The sequence below is a fragment of the Ambystoma mexicanum genome, chromosome 6q (assembly GCF_040938575.1).
Source record: "Ambystoma mexicanum isolate Mex_15411 chromosome 6q, UKY_AmexF1_1, whole genome shotgun sequence".
In the NCBI taxonomy this organism is placed as follows: Eukaryota; Metazoa; Chordata; class Amphibia; order Caudata; family Ambystomatidae; genus Ambystoma; species Ambystoma mexicanum.
Genome location: NC_090937.1, coordinates 1262058641 through 1262077089, shown reverse-complemented (window position 1 = coordinate 1262077089; position 18449 = coordinate 1262058641). Strand labels below are relative to the sequence as shown.

The 18449-nt window shown below is 44.5% G+C and overlaps 1 protein-coding gene across 3 annotated transcripts in view; it reads right to left on the bottom strand.

Moving 5' to 3' along the window:
* The window catches only part of SEPSECS (Sep (O-phosphoserine) tRNA:Sec (selenocysteine) tRNA synthase), a 1182953-nt gene that overhangs the window by 985806 nt on the left and 178698 nt on the right, over positions 1-18449 (bottom strand). For 2 of the 3 annotated variants that reach the window (XM_069631868.1, XM_069631866.1), the window contains exon 3: positions 5012-5130. In XM_069631868.1, coding sequence (XP_069487969.1) covers positions 5012-5130 — 119 coding nt within the window. The remainder of the gene's footprint in view (positions 1-5011; positions 5131-18449) is intronic. The other variant, XM_069631867.1, reaches the window with a different exon arrangement.

Sequence of the window (18449 nt, the reverse complement as noted above, 5' to 3'; positions counted from 1 at the left end):
CATACCGTATAAGTGACGTCAATGAATTACTATTTGTAGCCCTCCCGCAATAGTGTGGCAATTGCTTTAGAGACTCTGCTGCACATTCAAGATAGTCGTGGGTTCACTGTGTACGACACTGCACAAAATTGGTGCTGGCACTTATACATTTTAGATCCAGTTGCTGAACTGCGTATCTGTTTCACAGTTTGGGTTTCTTAGGACGGAAGTAAATGTACAAATTGTGTAAAGCGTGTCTGTGGACAGTAGATTTTTTCCCCCTCCATTTCCCTGTACTTGTACTTGTGGTACGGACATGGACTGGTTTCTTTTCGGTACAGTTAAGTTACCTCAGTGGGAGTATCGTCCATCAAGTAAGGCTCTATTTTCTGTCATGTCTTCGTAAGGCCTCACATTTTAGATATTCGAAAGCAAGACACAAAAAAATGTAACGTGCTGCAAGCCAGTTGTTTAGAGTGGTGTTTCTTTTATCCCTGCTCCTACGCGCAGGTGAAAGAGAAAGGACTATATGATTCAGAGCTTAAACCCATCTTATCCGTGTCAGAGGAACATTTTTCTGGATCTCTGGATCTTACTGACTGATTGCACTGGGGTGGAATGTGTCGCAAATGAAAGGAAAGGTGAGTCGCAGAAAGGAAAAAAAATACATCATATAGGTAGTTTAATAGGGTCCTGGTTGAGTGGAGTGGTTCTGTTGGTTCTCGTCTATTGCCTTCTGCCTCATATCCTGAGAGTTTAGGGTAACTTTAATTTTTGTTGGTTTGTGTGGTAGTGTGCAGAGACCCCGGTTTAACCCTGCAAGTGCTAAGGAGGAGTATGCTAATCCTATTTGCACAGACATGCATAAAAGCCCAGCAGTTAAGGGATTAATGGACATTATTGTATAGTAAAGGATGGATGTTTAGGTATTTCTAAAAAGTGTATTTAGGATTCTAAAGCAGGTAATCGGTTTGGGGTAGGACCGCCACACTTATCCCAGGCTGGAGTCCAGGCAGAAGACAGTACGAGTGGGCTGTAGAATATGGTCAAGGGAAAGGAGTATTTGAGCCAATAAAGATGCACACTTTTGGGCTTAAGTAAAAGTGCTTCATGTTGATCATCTTAACTTGAAATGAATGCGAATGTTACACTGGAGGTGAATCTGAGCATGTATTTTGAAGAGTCACGGGTATCATTTATGTCTTCCACTTTTCATGTGACTGTTTTAATTCCACAAGAGAGTTAATAACTAATGTTTACAGTGTAGACCCAGGTTACACAGAGCCTATCCTGGCATAGGATTGAGCTAGTAGATCACCTTAAGGCTTGGCTAGGCTTACAATGCAGGGGATTCACTATATCACCTAACTTTATTGTGGTGGAATAACCAACGAGAAAAAGCAACAAGGCGCCTGTGTTATGCTCCTATTCATAAGTTTTACAAATTTAAATGGTTGTTGTAGATTCCAAACCTGGTTGCCATTGCGGTCATCCTCTGCTATTTATTGTCTTACCTGTCCAGGAGGCGGGTCATATGTGGTAAGGTGCTGCTGATCCATGTAATTAGTTAATATTTATATCCATAAAGATGACCCTGTTGCAGATCTATTTAACGTATTTGTTTAAGTGCCATTATGATTCTGCTAGGGAACATCAGTGTTTAAACGGTACAGTAAAAAGGGCAATTACGGAGTTCTCTTTGCACAGGTTCACATGAGGGAAAGTGTGGAGCGCTTACCCCATTATTTACTCCCATGGGAGGCTCTAGTTTACACGCTTAATGCTCAAGGTTGGCGTTTTGTTTCCATCTCCCCTATACTATCCCCGAACTCTGACTTTGTGCATGTGCACAGTAAGGTGGGTGGCCCATTTCACAGGTTACTTACAGGTTGCCGTTTACATTCTATATTTATACTGTAGGGAAGGCATGGTATCACAAGTATGACACTGACACAATGGATTTTGTAAAACCTTTATCGAAAATGTTGGGATCGGAGAAACTCCCTATTTTTCCCTATAACTAAGATGAGAGTATTCTCGACCATCAAACGATAAAACAAAACAGTCCTAGCGGAGTCCATCACATCAAAATGGCCTACGCTAACAGAAACCTAATGTCTGCCCCATCTCTTGAACAAAATGTGTAAAAAGCAGAAACGAAAGCTAAGGAAAAAATCAGTGTTCAAAAGAATAAAAAGATAGTTGAACCAGCTCTCCTCTGCACGTTAAATCTCACGGAGTAAGGCTGTCCTTGTAGGCAGGATGACACTCTAGCTCGGCTTCTAACACTCTAAGCTGTTCCAAACTGTGGATTGAGGCACGCCTGGACTTCCATATTAAAGTCTCTTTCTTGACTTTCAAAATTGTATCGCAACATAAAGTTCAAAGGTCCCCCTCTTCCAGGCTCAGATCTCTCATGTCACAGTTCAACAAACTTGCCAGGGGGCTCCCTTCCCCAAGATTATTGTACTTCGGGTCTCCCTCAATCGGGCTCGGACCCCTTTCGGATGTACAAGTCTTTCGAATGTATGTGGCTCTATTTACAGACCACCGCAGGACCACTTCAACTCAAAGTTCACGTTTACTCTCGCTTAATTCACTTTTGCTGTTTGTTCACTTTGTAACTTCAAACAATGTACCTTTCACAGAGACTTTTGAATGGGCTAAAGCCTTTCGCTGGACCACTCTTACTTAGTATCGCTGATCTCACAGCTGCCTTTTACTTCAGAGTTCATTCACAGGTCGGCCTTTCTTTGCATCTCATCCACACACATGCAGACTTCACTTGTGATATAACGTTGCTACTTCATTCGCTTTAACACACACCGGTCTCTCAAGTCGCTTGCCAACTCACCGGCTGTGTGCGCTTCTTTCTTGTTTTGCTATTTCCAATTCACGAGTCAAAGTTAGTACCACAGGCTTGGCTTCACCTCCCCAACTCTGCCGTTCACCCGGGACGGTTGCTGGCATCCTTCAACCACAATGCTATCTTCACTTGTGGGATCTGGCCTTCTCCATGTGTCTTTCGCGGTCTGGCGAAGGCAACAACCTACAGTAGGGAACCCTTGGGGTTTTTGACCCGTTGCTCTCGTTCCTTGGTCTGTTGCCCTGCTCCAGTAGGTGTGCCTTTGTCCCAGAAGTTCTGCTCGTACTTGTGTTCCACTTTGCTCGGAGTGTGCCTTTAGGTGCTGCCTTTTATTCGTGTGAGGAGAGCTATCAGGTGTATGCAATTAGTGTAGTGTCTGACTTTGCCTGACCTGATTAACAGTCCAGGACGATGTGAGAGTTAGACTGGTTATTCTCAGTCACCCTCTTCCTCGGCCCAATGTTTGTGTAAAAAGGGGGGGGCGGTGGATTGAGACTTTGGAAAATCCTACAAAATAGGATAGGGTAGACAAAAGAGGGGGGAATACCATGTCTCACCATCGGCTGTCTCACCCAGACTCCCCGAAGACCCCTCACCAAGGTGATCCTCCCACACTGGTCCACCCCCAGGAACTGGATCCAAAAGCGATGGCTGTGTCCAGGCCACCTGTATGACAAGTCCCAGAGGACTAGCGGATGAAACACCCTTTGGTTCCTCACAATACATATTGCTCTCAAGGGTCGAAATCCTGATGGTTTTCAGGATAGCCCTCATTAATATTCATGAAAAATGTGCATACATTTAGAATCATTTGATAGAAATGTGTCTCATGAATATTAATGAGGGTTATCCCGTAAAAAAAACATTTTCGACCCTCGAGTCCTGGAGTTGGACAACCCTGTACTATATTTAAGATTAGCATGTATCCACACACTGTTACACCTGGAATTATGCAATCCCATGATAGCACAATTAAAATGTGCAACATCTGTAACCACATATACTCCTCACTGACATAGCACACATCAGCAGCTTACCAGATGCAAAGCGCTATTGTTGATCAGATCTTAGCCTCTTCCCTATGGATAACACGTTCCCATGTTTCTCCACCAAAACCATAGAAAGCATACTGGCACGCAGGAACCTGTTATTTCATACATGCACCCATCAACACCACAGGTTTTGCATCTGCCTCCCACACTGTTCCACTTCTACACCCTCCCTTACTTTTATTACAGAGCCAAGTTCAGAAAGGCCACCGATAGTGGCAGAAGTGTGCTATATCAGACCACTTACAAAAATATTAAAATAGGCACATGTAGACTTACTATGAGGCATGTTTTGCCAATAAACAAAGTGTGCTGCAACAACATTGCTGAGTCAAGGTAAAAGATCTTAATTTCTATAGCTTGTTTTGGCACACCATTCACTCTCCAAGTAAGACTCCGCCCTATAGCACACAGATGAGTCCCACTAAAAATTCTGTCCAGCTGTTACATTTTCTACCATATCCATGTACGTTGCATGTAAAGTGTAGCAGATCTTTCAACTGCAGACAGTTGCCCTAGGGGTCAATACCTACTACATTCCCCTTACAGTGCTGAGCTCTATAGCATATAGCGGATTCCCATGACATTTGTTTCAGCTATCAGGTTCCATCCTTTTTAATACATTTCTCCTTTTTAATACACTCCTACTCTTCTCTATCCTCTCTTCAGCTTCCAACGTATCCATACTAGACCTCTCTGCTTTATGTTAAGTGTCTCAACTACAGTTTCTGTTGCAGACATTGCACTGCTCCTCTTTTTTTCCATTTGGAAATTCTGTGTGCTGAAGGGCCATGAATCCTACAACGCTTCAAAGCCATTTAATATGGTAGGAGGTGCTATAAAAATATAACATGTACCAAGAAGCAATGCTGGGTTTGCATTATTAAAATTACAAACAACTAAACTAGCACTTAGTTTGGCTCTTGTACATTCACCAATAGAAGTGATTTTTTTACAACATTCTGTTGGAGAAGAGGGAATGCTACATTTGTAAGTGCAGTGGGTAAATCGGAACTTCCACCTGATTTAGTTATACATCACAAATTTGGAAGCAAAATAGAAAAACCTGCAACAATGAAGTCCTTACAGGATAGTATGTATGTACCGTTATACATACCTGAGACCTTTAATATGTCTAACATCATCGAATTTGTCAATTTATTTAAAAGGCTCGAACCTGCAGCCTTTGGTTGAATCGCAGCAATATCCCCTGACCTTCCAATTCCATGGATTAACCTGCACAAAATGAGCACAGAAAGCAATAAGCAATTTTCAAATACAGGAGCAACTCACAATATAATATATTTGTTTACATTAAATGACAGGATAAAATGCAAAGCATTTTTTAATAGGAATATTCTTTTATCCACAGCCAGTGGGCTGTATATAGAAGTCTTAATTAACCCAAGGTCATCTAATTTAAACTATAAAATACGTATTCTTAAACTATGTAGTATTGTCTTTGGCATTACATTAATTATGAATCCCATCAGTCTGTTATGTGTTGTTCTAGTTGAGAAAGACTAAGTTGGGGACGAAAGTAAAGAAGTTCATTTTGTCTAGGTGCTCGCCACTGCTCTCCTTTGCCATGTAAACTGCCAGAGGTTTGTTTCTTTGGAGGCACAGGGCACAATTGTCGAACATATTTTTATTTTTTTATTTGGAGTGGGTAAAATATACAATTTCGAGGGTAGAAGGAAAAATTCCTACCTTTGCACTTCATATAGTAACATATTTGTTCTAATTATGCCATGCATTTGGCAATTTGCCTGGCAAAGTATCAGAAAGAATAGCCCACAAAACCTAATCTGTCAGTTTTCACTTATTCTACTAGGAATAATACAGCTGCAATTTAATTAACAATTCTAAAAAATAAAAAAAAATGAGTTCAAAACTTTCCTAAAAAGTTGAAACTTTACTTTCTCTGTACATGATTTATTTAGAATAGCATACCTTTTTTAAGAGAACAAACCAATATTTTTTTTGTTTGAAACATTTACGGAAAAATATAGTAGGTTATACAACATATTTCCTTGTTGTTGACAAACGTAAATTGGCCAATTATTTTCTTTAAAAGAGAAACTAGTTGACTAAGACACAAAAACTTTAAGGTGAGATTGTGACAGTCAAAACCTCTGAGATTGTAAATTTAGACGAGAGGGATCTTTGGGTCACAGGAAAGTCACCCCCTTTGTCATGCCCGGCCCAATGGGAGTATATACCATCCCCGTGAAAGGCCACCCAATCATTCCAGTTTGATAACCGTAGCAGCAGCAATGGAGTCAGCTGTTATTTGTTTACAGCTGTAGCGGAAAAACCAGGCAACTGGTAGAGTAGCCCCATCCTAACAAAGTGGCTCCAGAGAACAGATTTCATGCATTATCCGCTTTCAGACAATAAAACTCATACACAACAGTAATATACATGTAATAAGTTACATGAAAACAATACACTTCCTAATGTAACATATTTGACCTAAAAAAGTAATTGATTAACAACGATGACGTTATTCCTGTACAATTACATTTTAGCTACCCACGTGACAGTCCTCGCATGTGGCAGATCTCATCACCATTCGTAACAAGCGACAATCTGGTGGCAAACACTCACCTGACTCTTTATTCTGGTTCCCAGGAAAGGATGCCTTGCCAACTTGATTAGCTTTGCATACGTCACTGGGTGTCCATATTTCCCAAGCAGAGATTAACTTCCCAGTTGCACAGCCTTCTGTTTTTTTCCCAATCTCTGCCAACTATTCATCACTTCTTGTGGTCCAGAACCATCATATCACTAAACATGACTACAGTGCTGTTCTGCTCAGTACAACTACACAATCAGTGCTCACGCAAGAACACAAAGTACAGACTATTTTGACATCCCACATTTCTGGCTTGTTTGACCATTTCCGATGATCCCTCCAAGAACTGCCACAGATGGTTCAAGAAATTCAAACCCCCAGAGAAGGGTCAAGGGTTTTTAATGATTTTTTTCAGCAGGGTGGTAGGGCCATCCATCACTATCGGGATTTTGAACTGCCCATCTGACTAGCCTAATCTGAACTATCTATTGCAAACTGCCCTAGGTCGATTAATGATAAAGCCTATCCTGAACGGGTTCAGCATGCTTCTGCCTCCCCCACATTGAACGGCCCTCTTTTGAACCATGCTCACTGAATACACATAGATAGACTTCTACTAGCACTAGACACATCTCTGTATTGCACAAATGTATACTCCCATATACTGCTTGCCAGGACCACCACAACAGTGCGGTACAACGTCCTTTCATCGCAGGATGTTTTTTCGCAGGGTTTTTTGCCGCAGTTTTTTTTTCTCGGAAAAACCCATTGAATTTTTTTAGGGGGGGTTAGTAAATTATATATATGGGGTGTGGGTGTTTGGGAATAAATACAAATTAAAGAAAATGGGGGACACCCCCTAAAAATAATTTGAAAAAAAGTGAATGGTTTTTTCGTAAAAAAATAAAATCGCGGTAAAAAAACCAGTGAAAAAACATCCAGCGTTGAAATGATATGGAACCCCCAGCGCACCTCACCCGCTTAGCCATCACACTCTCTACATTCGCCCTCTGGTCCATCTACAGCTTGACTCCCACGCACCACCACTAGACCACAGTCATACCACCTCATACCCTCTACAGAACACCCAGCCCAGCTCGCACACCATCAAGCTCAAGGACCACAAATAGTTCAACCCTAGGCTCAGCAGACTCAGAGCTCGCACCAAACTGCACATCATACACCGCAGCACCCCACCCACTATAGAGTTCAGAAACCCCAGACTTAGCTCCCGCACCCCAACCACACACACACACCCCCTAACCACAAGCTGACCAACACCCACCCGCACGCGTCACATCCACAGTCACTCTCTAACCACACCCCCCTAGACCTAACCTCTGCACTCACACCCACTTCACAAATCTGAAAGGCGCACCTCCCCACACAGATCTGAAATGCGCACTATCAACGCCCAATCCCTCCCAGCACATGCATTGGAGATGAACGACCTCATCACTGAACTTAAACTGGACTTACTAGCGATTTCTGAAACCTGGCTACATGAAGCTTCAGGCCCCTGCCTCTCCCTCAGGGATACAATATTCGGAGACGGACCGCAAGACATCCAAAGGTGGAGGTGTAGCCCTCATCTTCAAAGATACCCTCTCCATTAGACTCTGCAGCCAACAGTGGGAAAACAATGCTGACCTTCTCATTGCCAAACTCTCTCTCTGTCCCCAACTGCACCATAAATATCCTGATCACTTATAGGCCACCTGGTTCACCACCAGACTACCAAAAGCACCTCCTCCAAATCATAGGGAATAACAAAAAACTCAACCAAAACCATCCTACTCTGACCTCAACCTAGGCCTGCATGACCTCAACGACAAAGCAGCCGCCGCGCTAGCCAAAGAACTCGCACACATTGGGTTCGAACACAAAATCACTGCACTTCCCGCTGCAAAGGCCGATTCATCGATTGGATTGCGGACCACAACTGCAACTCGTCCATCACCAACATCTCAGCCCTCCCATGGACAGACCACCACCTTATCCAAATTACCATTCGCACCACTCCGAATCGTAAAATACTCTCATATGCCCCACCCGCCAAAGTCAGAAGCTCTAAAAAATTAACTTAAATCAACCTTACACCGCTTCTTGATATCCCTGAACTCAAATCTCCATTTAACAACGACCCCATCTCACTGGCCAACACCTATGCACACGTGCTCACCCGGGGCTATTGAATTCATAGCTCCCTTAGAAGACAAAAAAAAAGAGGAAAAAAAAATCAATGCACTAACTCATGGTTTACAGAAGACCTATCTGCCCTACGCACCAAGAAGCGTTGTGCTCTAACCAAATGGCAATCCGCGCCCAACCAATCCTTCCTAAAGGAATTTAAAGAGATCTCATCTACGTATAAAAAAAGCCATATTCCTAGCCAAATCAGAATCATTCAATCAAAATCTCCAAAGCTAAATCAAAATCTAGTTCTAGAGAAATCTTCACCATCTTCAAAGATCTCACACCCCCAGCTACTACCCCAGATGAAATCACCAAAATTAAAGCTTGGTGTTCCAACATCCAGGAAGCCCTCATGAACAAAGTCAAAAAGCTCCAAGAAAAGATATCAGCCCAGCGCAAAGCCCTTCCCGACCAGAACACTCCACATCCACCGCCCCCTACATCTCTCCCCCAAATACCCCTCTTTGGCTTAAGAGACGTCACTGAGACAGAAGTTACTAATCTCAAACTTATCAAACCCTCCACCTGTAAAGGGGACATCTGCCCCCCCCCCCCTCTATCATCAAAGAATGGGCAGAATCACTCACCCCCATCATCACAGCATTCATTAATGCATCCTTCTCCTTAGGAATTGTACCACAAAGCTTAAAAGAAGCCTGGGTTTGCCCGCTCATAAAAAAACCCACACTAGACGCTGCCTGCCCCAACAACAACCGCCCCATCACCACTGTTCACCACTGTTCCCTTTCTCCTCAGAATTCTGGATAAAGCCGCTCACATCCAAATCCAACAATATCTGGAAGCCAATGCCATCCTAGGGAGAAGGCAATCGGGCTCCCGCAAAGGCCATGGCACTGAATCTGCCCCTCCTGGATCTAAAGAACCAAATTACGAAAATAATGGATAATGGCAAACCCGCCCTCCTGCTCCTCCTCGATCTCTCCGCCGCGTTTGATCTTGTTGACCACAATATCCTAACCTCCCATCTGTCCAACGCCGCTTACTTCTCGGACAAAGCCAACGCATGGAAAACCTCCTTCATAGAAGTATTGCACCCAGTCTTTATAACCTGTTCAACAAACCTCTCTTCGACTTGCTGGATGTGCTCGGTCTAGCATACACCAACTATGCCGATGACACACAAGTCCTCCCCCTTACTGGAGTTTAGGACCATGAAGCTCTCCTCCAGATATATACCACCATCCAAACCTGGACGGCAATCAACGGTCTCTGCCTAAATGGGGATAACACTGAGATCATCATCCTGGGACCCAAGGAAATTCTTTGCAAACTCAACACTAAATACACTCACTTTACCAGACCACACCAATAGATCAGTCTCCACATCTGTAAAGACCTTAGAAGTCAACTTAGACTCTACTCTCTTGATGACAAGACAGGTCAGCGCCATCTCCTCTGCCTCTGCCCACACCACTAAACTTGTAACTGCATAAAACCCTTTCTAACCACTCAAAACTGCCCATCCATAGCCAGAGCCACAATAGGAGCCAGACTTGAATACTGCAATGCCCTTCTAGCAGGCACTTCTACTAAAAACATCAACATGCTCCAAATAACACGGAAACGCGCTCTGCACATCCCTACACATTCCAAAAAGTTACCATATATCCCAAGCCAGACGTGAAGCCCATTGGCTCCCAGTTAAGGAAAGGATTAACTTTAAAATTCTCACCCTTACGCACAAATGCATCAGTCTCACCGCCCCACCCTACCTATCAGAAACACTATCAAAATAAAATCTCTGCCTGCCCCTTAAGGAACCACCATGCTAACCAACTCTGCGTACCTGCCATAAAAAGAGCCAACGCCCGAAGCATTGGATTCCCCTACATAGCTCCTCTGAAACTCTGGAATGCCCTCCCCAACGCACTCAGAGCAGAACCCACCTTACTAGCCTTTCGCAAATCCCTCAAAACCACGCTATTTATATAACCCTCTCTGCACCCTATCACTCTGCAAACCAACTATCTGATATATACATGCCACCTTCCTAGAAGTAATATGTAACTTTGCAACTATGTAACCATAAAATGTACTGTAAATGCAAATGTATAATACCTTCTCTGTATTATGTAACATTAACATGAACCGTAAATGCAAATATCAATGTAACTACCAAGCCTTCCTTTGTAACCAGATCTGTATACTTGTAACAGCGCCACAATGCCCTTGGGCTGTTGAGCGCTTTAAAAATCTGAATAAATAAATAAGATGTTGTGTTCCCACCTTAGCGCAAGCGTCCTTAACCACAGTTTAGTATGTACAGATGGTTGATCCCTAGGGAATGTACATAATATTCTTTTTAATGAGGACCTAAAGGCGAATGCCTTCCCTATCTAGGCTCCTTCCGGGACTTCCCAAGGTAACCCTACACTATCAATGATGTTCATCTACTAAACAAATGATTATAGGGTGTACCTTTTACACACACTGCCCGACTGTTTTCTTCATATTAAGCCCAGGTGTTACTTTCCCTCTCTCTAGTGTTTTCCTCTCATTACTCTCCTTTGTTGAGCTCCACCCGCCTTCTTTCCTTCTGATCCTTACACTGTGCTCTTTCCCTCCAATGTCTCTCTCATCCCTCCACGTTACAACTCCCTCCTCTCCACTAAAACTTCCTCCTCCACACCTTCTCCACAGTCACACTCTTTCACGCTCACTATCACTGTCCATCAATTCACTTTGCTGCCTCAAACGCAAACTCACTTACCTTGCACGCACAATCACCACACAGTACCACCTGCTTTCACCAACCAATACCACAACATTTTCTTCAATTCGCCTCCACACTCCAATGCTCCACACTTCCTTCTGCTGGTCTTGTGGTCTGCCACGGCTCCCCTCGGCACTCACCCAAAAAACCCACAACTTCCTTTTCCTGTTGCCTCTCTTATAGTGCCCCCACACCCTTCTTTTTCCGATTGGATTACTGGCCCTGGCCAATCTGGCCCGGTCTTCCTTGCCCGGAAGGTTTTACAATCATGAGAAATTACAACTAGCAGGTTAAGCCCGCCCCTTTTTCCACACATCTACCACCCTTCAGCGGTGGCGGCATATGCTGCAAAGTGTCAGAGTTTGTGTTCGGGGCTGTGGTGCGGCCACCTCAAAGGTAAGTGCAGTCATGCTGAGAGATGGTGGTCTAGATCTGCCGCAGTGGTTTGGTTGCTGTAAGCACCAGTGCTGGGGAGCAGTGTGTGGTGCTTTGGCAAGCAACGCAAGATCTCCAGTTCTTTCGCTGGTGCCAGCACTACGTGTTGGCATTGCGGCCCAGATAGCTTAGACAGACTGTGTGCGTGTGCATCTGTTGCCGTCTTATGGATAGTCTCTTCGTACCATGCTGCCTCTCTTTTGGCATTAGAAAAGAAAGATACAATTTATCCCCACTTTCTTCAGGAGGTACGGGGTGATGTAAGTTGGTACTGGAGATACATAAACATGCCCTTAGGGAGGTTATAGGACATGAGGCCCTGAACATCAACCGTCCTCCTCTGGGGTAGGACTAGTTCTGGCTTACACGCTCCTGGTAGGCATCTCACCCAGGCTAAGAGAATACCTATCCCCACGTGACAAGGTCAGATTACGGGCCCCGTTACAGAAATATTGGGGATACAATGCTTCCCCCCCAGGCTCTCCTTCCAGGCAGAGACCAGCTGGGTGCATGCTTGCATCCTGAACATTTGCACACCCATTACCCTTACTCTTCCATTGTACACAGTGCACCTCATTCCACAGATAACTGGCATCACCAAGACATATATCTTCAAGTTGATTCCCATGAGAGTTCCAGAGTAACCAATGACAATTTATTAAAGTGAAAAAAGCAGTTCAGGTGGGGCGTGGCTTGAAGCACTAGCAATGCTGTCGCTTCCTTAAGAGCCTCCGTGAAGAGCCTGGGATATCCAGTCCACAGCAGCGGTTATGGGACCAATGCGAGAACAAAAACCAACAGCACTGGCAGCGGAATAGTGATGGAATGGCCCATTCCAATCGCAACTAAACTGCTAGCCTGCTAAGGGCAATTACAGCCACAAGAAAGCTGAAACTCTCAGCTGGAAAAAAAGTGCAAGATGGCGACTGCTTCAGGAGTGGACTGGAAGCGGACTTGGAGCCCAAGGCAGTAGAAGTCCCAGTGCACGGTCCAGATGCAGCACTGAAAGCCGACAGGGGCATAATAGGAAGCAGAATCGGAGCGGAACACTGCCACAGACAGAGTAGACCGCTGCGAAGCGAAAGAAGGAGGAAGTGCCTTGTTCGATGGTCGCAGCCTCCCCACTGTGTGAGGGAGGCATTGCTAGAACCAGCCCGTTACATCGTCTGGCAGGAAGAATCAGCCGGGTCCCCCCAAGCGAAAACGAAACTCCGATCCCCTACAGCTGTGTCACGCATGGTAGCCTAAGGAGCCACGCGCATACAGACCACGCAGGATCCTCACAGACATTGCTTCCCTTGACTCCATGGCAGGCTCCCAAGTAAGTGCCCCGGCAAGAGAGTAAAGCCCAGTCCAACCGAGCCAGACCTCACCCTGAACACACTATTGCGACAGGGGGGGGGGGGAGGAGGGGAGAGAGGGAGGAAATCAGGTGCAGCCTGCCAACAGCCTGCCCCATAGCCGGAGGAGAGCAGGAACAGGCAGTACAACCGGTCACAGCAAACTTCGATCCCCATCACCGCTCCCACCCTCAAAGCACAGGGGCTACAACAAGGGGTCGAAGTTGGCGCATTGTCTTTGGCGAGATAACTCTAGGACACAAAACAATGAACAATCTGAATGGCCAAACAACAAAAACCATGCAAATCCTCAGAAATAGCCACTCTGCTACAGCCGCAAGACAAGGGGAAGAAACCAGAAGGAGGGCGCACCCAAGCTGAGTCACCCGAAAGATCTCCAGGTCAATGGGTTACAAAAGCGGACATTCAGTCCCTCCTGGTAGACATGAAGTCAGAATTCCGAAACTGCAGGTCGAAAATAGCCACTGGGGTGGATGGTCTGGACAACCGAATGGAGGAACTGGAAAACAGGGTCAGTGAGGTGGAAGATCATGTCCTGGAGCAAACGTCACAACTAACAAGGCTGCGCAGCAAAGTTAAGATTCTGGAGGGGGGAAAATGAAGTTATCTCACTGAATCAGAAAGATATTGAAAACGGGGCTCAGAGGAACAATGTAAGAATCAGAGGGGTGCCCCCCTCGATAACGGACCAAGCCCTACAGGAATATGTGAGCAACCAGTTTCAGTCCCTCCTCCCAGAATGTGACCAAACAATGCTGCTCCCAGACCAAACCCGGAGGACACGTAGTTGCAGAAGGGCTACCACAGAATACCCACCGGACGTAATCACCCGCATTCATTTCTTCTCCACCAAACAAGACCTCATGGCTGCAAACCGCTTACAGAGCGAGCTGACCTACCAAGGAGCACCGATACAGATCTATCAGGACTTGGCAGTGGCGACAGTACAGAGACGCAAAGCACCAATACCCCTAACCACCTTCCTGCTAGACTGGAAAATTAGGGGTTCTATGTGATTTTGCCACCTGATTTTACATCGTGGGACTTTTCATCGCCAAAATTATTATTTTTTTATTTATTTTTTTTATGGGGGGCTGCGCCCCCCCAAAGCTCCCCTTACTTAAATAAACATACCCCAACCCGCACAAACACCCCCCTAAAAAAAATGTAAAAAAAAAAATAAAATTTGGCGATGAAAGGGTCGGCGATGAAAAGTCCCACGATGTAAATACAGGACACGAAATGCGTGTATACCAAAATTAGGTACCGCTAGCTCTTCCCCACAACCCTCCAATTCACCTATGAAGGCATGAAACAGACTATTGGTGCGCTAGAAGAAGCTGAGAGCATCCCGACGGGGGGACCCTCGACCACAGATGGAGACATTACAGCATCGTCACCTGCAGGAGGAAAAGAGGGCGAGTCCAAGCAGAGATGCAAAACCTGAGCGAGGGTGGCAACAGATCGGAAACTTGGAAGCTCCTGCAACTACACTGCCTGGACTTCCGGCCCGCCTGCCAAAATGATACCTCAACGACAGCTCCCTAAAATAAGACCACGAGGAACCCCAGGCTCTACACGGCATATGCCAGTCTAGAAGAGTGCAGACACTCAACGGCCAGATGGACCCTAGGTCCAGTTTTGCCTTTGTGTTGGTTCTTTAGTTCAGTTATGACACTTTGAGAAAAGTTAAAAACCCGGTTGCAGCGATCCAAGAGAAAGATAATGGAAACAGATGGCAGTGACATATCACTCGGACTCTCCACCCCCCCACCTAAATAACCTGACAGCTACACAAGAAACCTCCCCCCTACACCAGAAGCTGGGCTTCGTATCCCTCAACATACAAGGGATGAACTCTCCTAATAAGCGCAGATCCGCACTGCAATGCCTAAATGACCCATGGAGCTCAGTGGTATTTCTCCAAGAAACCCACCTGATTGAGACGGACTTCCCGCGACTTTGCTGCAGAGCCTTCCAGAAGCAATACTTAACATGTAGTGGCTCTAACAAAGGGGGCACACTAATCCTTTTGGAGGAGTACCGTTGACAGAACTAGAGGTGCTGCAGGGTCCAGAGGGGCACTACCTAGCCATTAAAGGTAAGCTGTTAGGCCGTTTACATACCCTGGTCTGTTTATGCCCCCAAGGAAAGACAAGAAGAATTCCTGCCAGACTTAGAATCCAACCTATTGCCCTTCCTGAAGGGGCAAGTGATCATAGGAGACTTCAACGGTGTCCCGGACCCCCATGATGATAAATCCCACCAACCAGCTGTGAGAGACTTTAAAATTGCCCCGAGTCTGCTACATCCTTTTAAATCCCTGGGTGTGGTGGACTCATTGAGGGTTCTTAATCCAGAGACGAAAGACTTTTCCTTCTTCTCACACATCTACTGCACTTTTTCCAGCATTGACCTGCTATTGGTTAGCCCCCAGCTTATGCCATACAAGGAAGAGGTGCCCATTGGAACCAGGGTGATCTCGGACCACTCCCCAGTAATACTCACAGCCCAAATCCACAATCCTGACACCGCCCCCGACCCCCTGAAACCCAGATTGAACTTCTATGACCCAATGTTGAATGACACGGGACCCACATCGACAGCAACCAGATGGGAGGCAATGAAAGCGGTCATTAGGGGAGAAGTAATCGCCTACACAGTGGCCTACAACAAACATCAAAGACAAACCAAAGAGCGTTTCCGAATAGAAACACAAGGGGTGGTCCCCTAAAGTCTCTAAAGATTTACGCATTGCTCGGTATAACTGGAGGCGCGTTACCCAGAGCAAACCGCGCAAACCAAGGATATTATGCCAATAAAGCAAATAGACTCAGGTTGTGAAAACTAGCAAAAACCCAGAGGAGAAACCTAATTATTTGCTTAAAAGACCCACAGGGCATTTCCCAATATGTAGAGGACGCCAAGCTAGAGTTGGCAACGGCACACTTGATAGAGACCATCACACACACACCGCTCTCCGGCCCAACGGGAAAGTTACATTGCAGAAGCCTCCCTTCCTGCCCTAGCGGACATAGACAGGGAAACCTTGGAATCTACGATCACTGTAGAGGAGGTTGAGTCAGTTATGAAAACCCTGAAACCTAGAACCCCAGCCCCGATGGATTCTCTCCCAAGTTTTAGAAACTCCTTATAGGCTCCCTCACCGAGCTTTTCAACTCCTTGCGTGAGATTGGCACAATAACCCAGTCTATGCAGGAATCCATAACTATCCTAATATTAAAACCTGGTAAAGAACAGAGTGAATGCGTGTCATGTAGGCCGATCTCTTTGCTCAATACAGACGCAAATGTTTACTCTAAAATCCTGGCAAATAGGCTAGCAAAGATTCTCCCCGAGATTATCGATGTGGACCAGACAGGTTGTATTTTGGGGAGAAGCACAAGAGACAATATACAGAGGGCTTTCAATCTAGTGGAAGTGGCTGAATCGGAACACCATAAGCTAGCCTTACTAACCCTTAGATGCAACTAAAGTCTTTGAGAAGGTAGACTGGGCATTCATGCGACTAACCCTTAAAGAGTATCATTTTGGCCCCCTATTTCGTAAAATGCTTTTAGCAAGCTATAGCTTCCCAAAAACAGTCCCAAGGATGAAAACGTTGGTTAAAAGTTAAGAAATCAGCCTTGACACAACTAACTGGCGAGCCTTGAATGTTAGTATGTTTAGGTTGAAGCCTTTTATGAAGAGATGTAAGAGGTGTTGCACTACGGCTACTGGTCCCGGAGGCTGATCAGAGATTTTACAATGCTTTCAGAAGAAGGGGTAGTATGCTGTGATGGTTGCGCTCAACTCTTTGTGCCTTTGAATGGTTGAAGTTACTTCAAATAAGATGAATCAAAAATTTGCCACAATTACTTGATTTTTAGTTATTTATTTGTGGACTAGCCAATAACTCTTGGCTAGTTGTGTTCCTCTACACATGTTTCACTGTCACCTTCGTTGGCGGCAGCTCTTAAGGAGGAAAAGAAATCCAAATATTTTACAATCTAATTGACATTTTTGTTTTACAGCTGAAAATAAACCATAAAACAATACATCAGTCTCAGCACTTAATTTTATATAATACTAAAAGAAAGGAAAAGAGGACAATTTTTTGGAATGTTTGTTGGTTTAAGGACTTTGTTTTTAAAGAAATAAATGCACACTCACTTTTGTGTTGGAAGTACTGGTATCTTCGTAGTAAATTGATCTATTGCCATAGACTGACCAATATCTTATGGCTGGTTTTATTCCTCATATGCAAATTGCGAAATATCACCATAAATAGTTGTTCTCAACTGAAGCCTAAATGTAAAGCAGGTAAGTAAAGGTTAACCTGACTTGAAAAAAATAATATCATGTGGTCATTGCTCACTACCATTTCTATGCGAAACAAATCGCAAGTCTTACCTTGATAAGCTGAGGGCAGTTTCCTATTCAGCAGTTAGTTTGCGGCATGTTAACCTGCGTGTGTATTCTTCAGTCTCATTAATATGACGTGTTGAAATCGCGGTCACGTGTATTCAACGAACACGTGATCGCGGGTACTCCATTTTGAATTGGGAGATAACTAATATTGAGATAGTGAAATTGATAATTCTACTTTTTTGTCATTAGCATTAGGTGCAGTGACTCTTCTATTCTGACATAATAATAACTATTTATTGAGTAGTTAAAACTGTGTATGATATTTTCTCGCTAAAATGGGCTAGCGGTCACGTGTATCCAACAGTCTCGTGATCGTGAGTCCGCAATCTCTCCATCGATCTCACGTCGACTAATACAATTGCGTTGGTATCTCATGTTATTTTAAGAATTGCTAATTTTTGTGGAACAGCCTTTTGCTCGATCTTTTGGTTGTCCAATTTATAACAACATTTGCTTAAATCAACATACACTCAATAGACAAAATTTAACTTACAAAAACCCATTGGTATCACGTTTATAACAATAATGAAGAAATACCCAAAACACTTAGTGTTTCTATTGTGTTAATTATTGGGTCAATTGTCTTTGAAAATTGCAGTCTCATATCTGAACAGCCTTTCTATTCATCAGAAAGATTTCATAAGTGTGAACAAGGAATTCTCAGCCCCCAAAGCACTTTCCTGTGGAACCCGAAAGGGGTGCCCACTCTCCCAGTTATTTTCGCCCTGGTTATGAAACCTCTTGCCCAACAGATTTGCAAGAACACCTCATCACAGTGATGTCAGTACAGGGCGACAACTTCAAAATATCCCTCTATGCC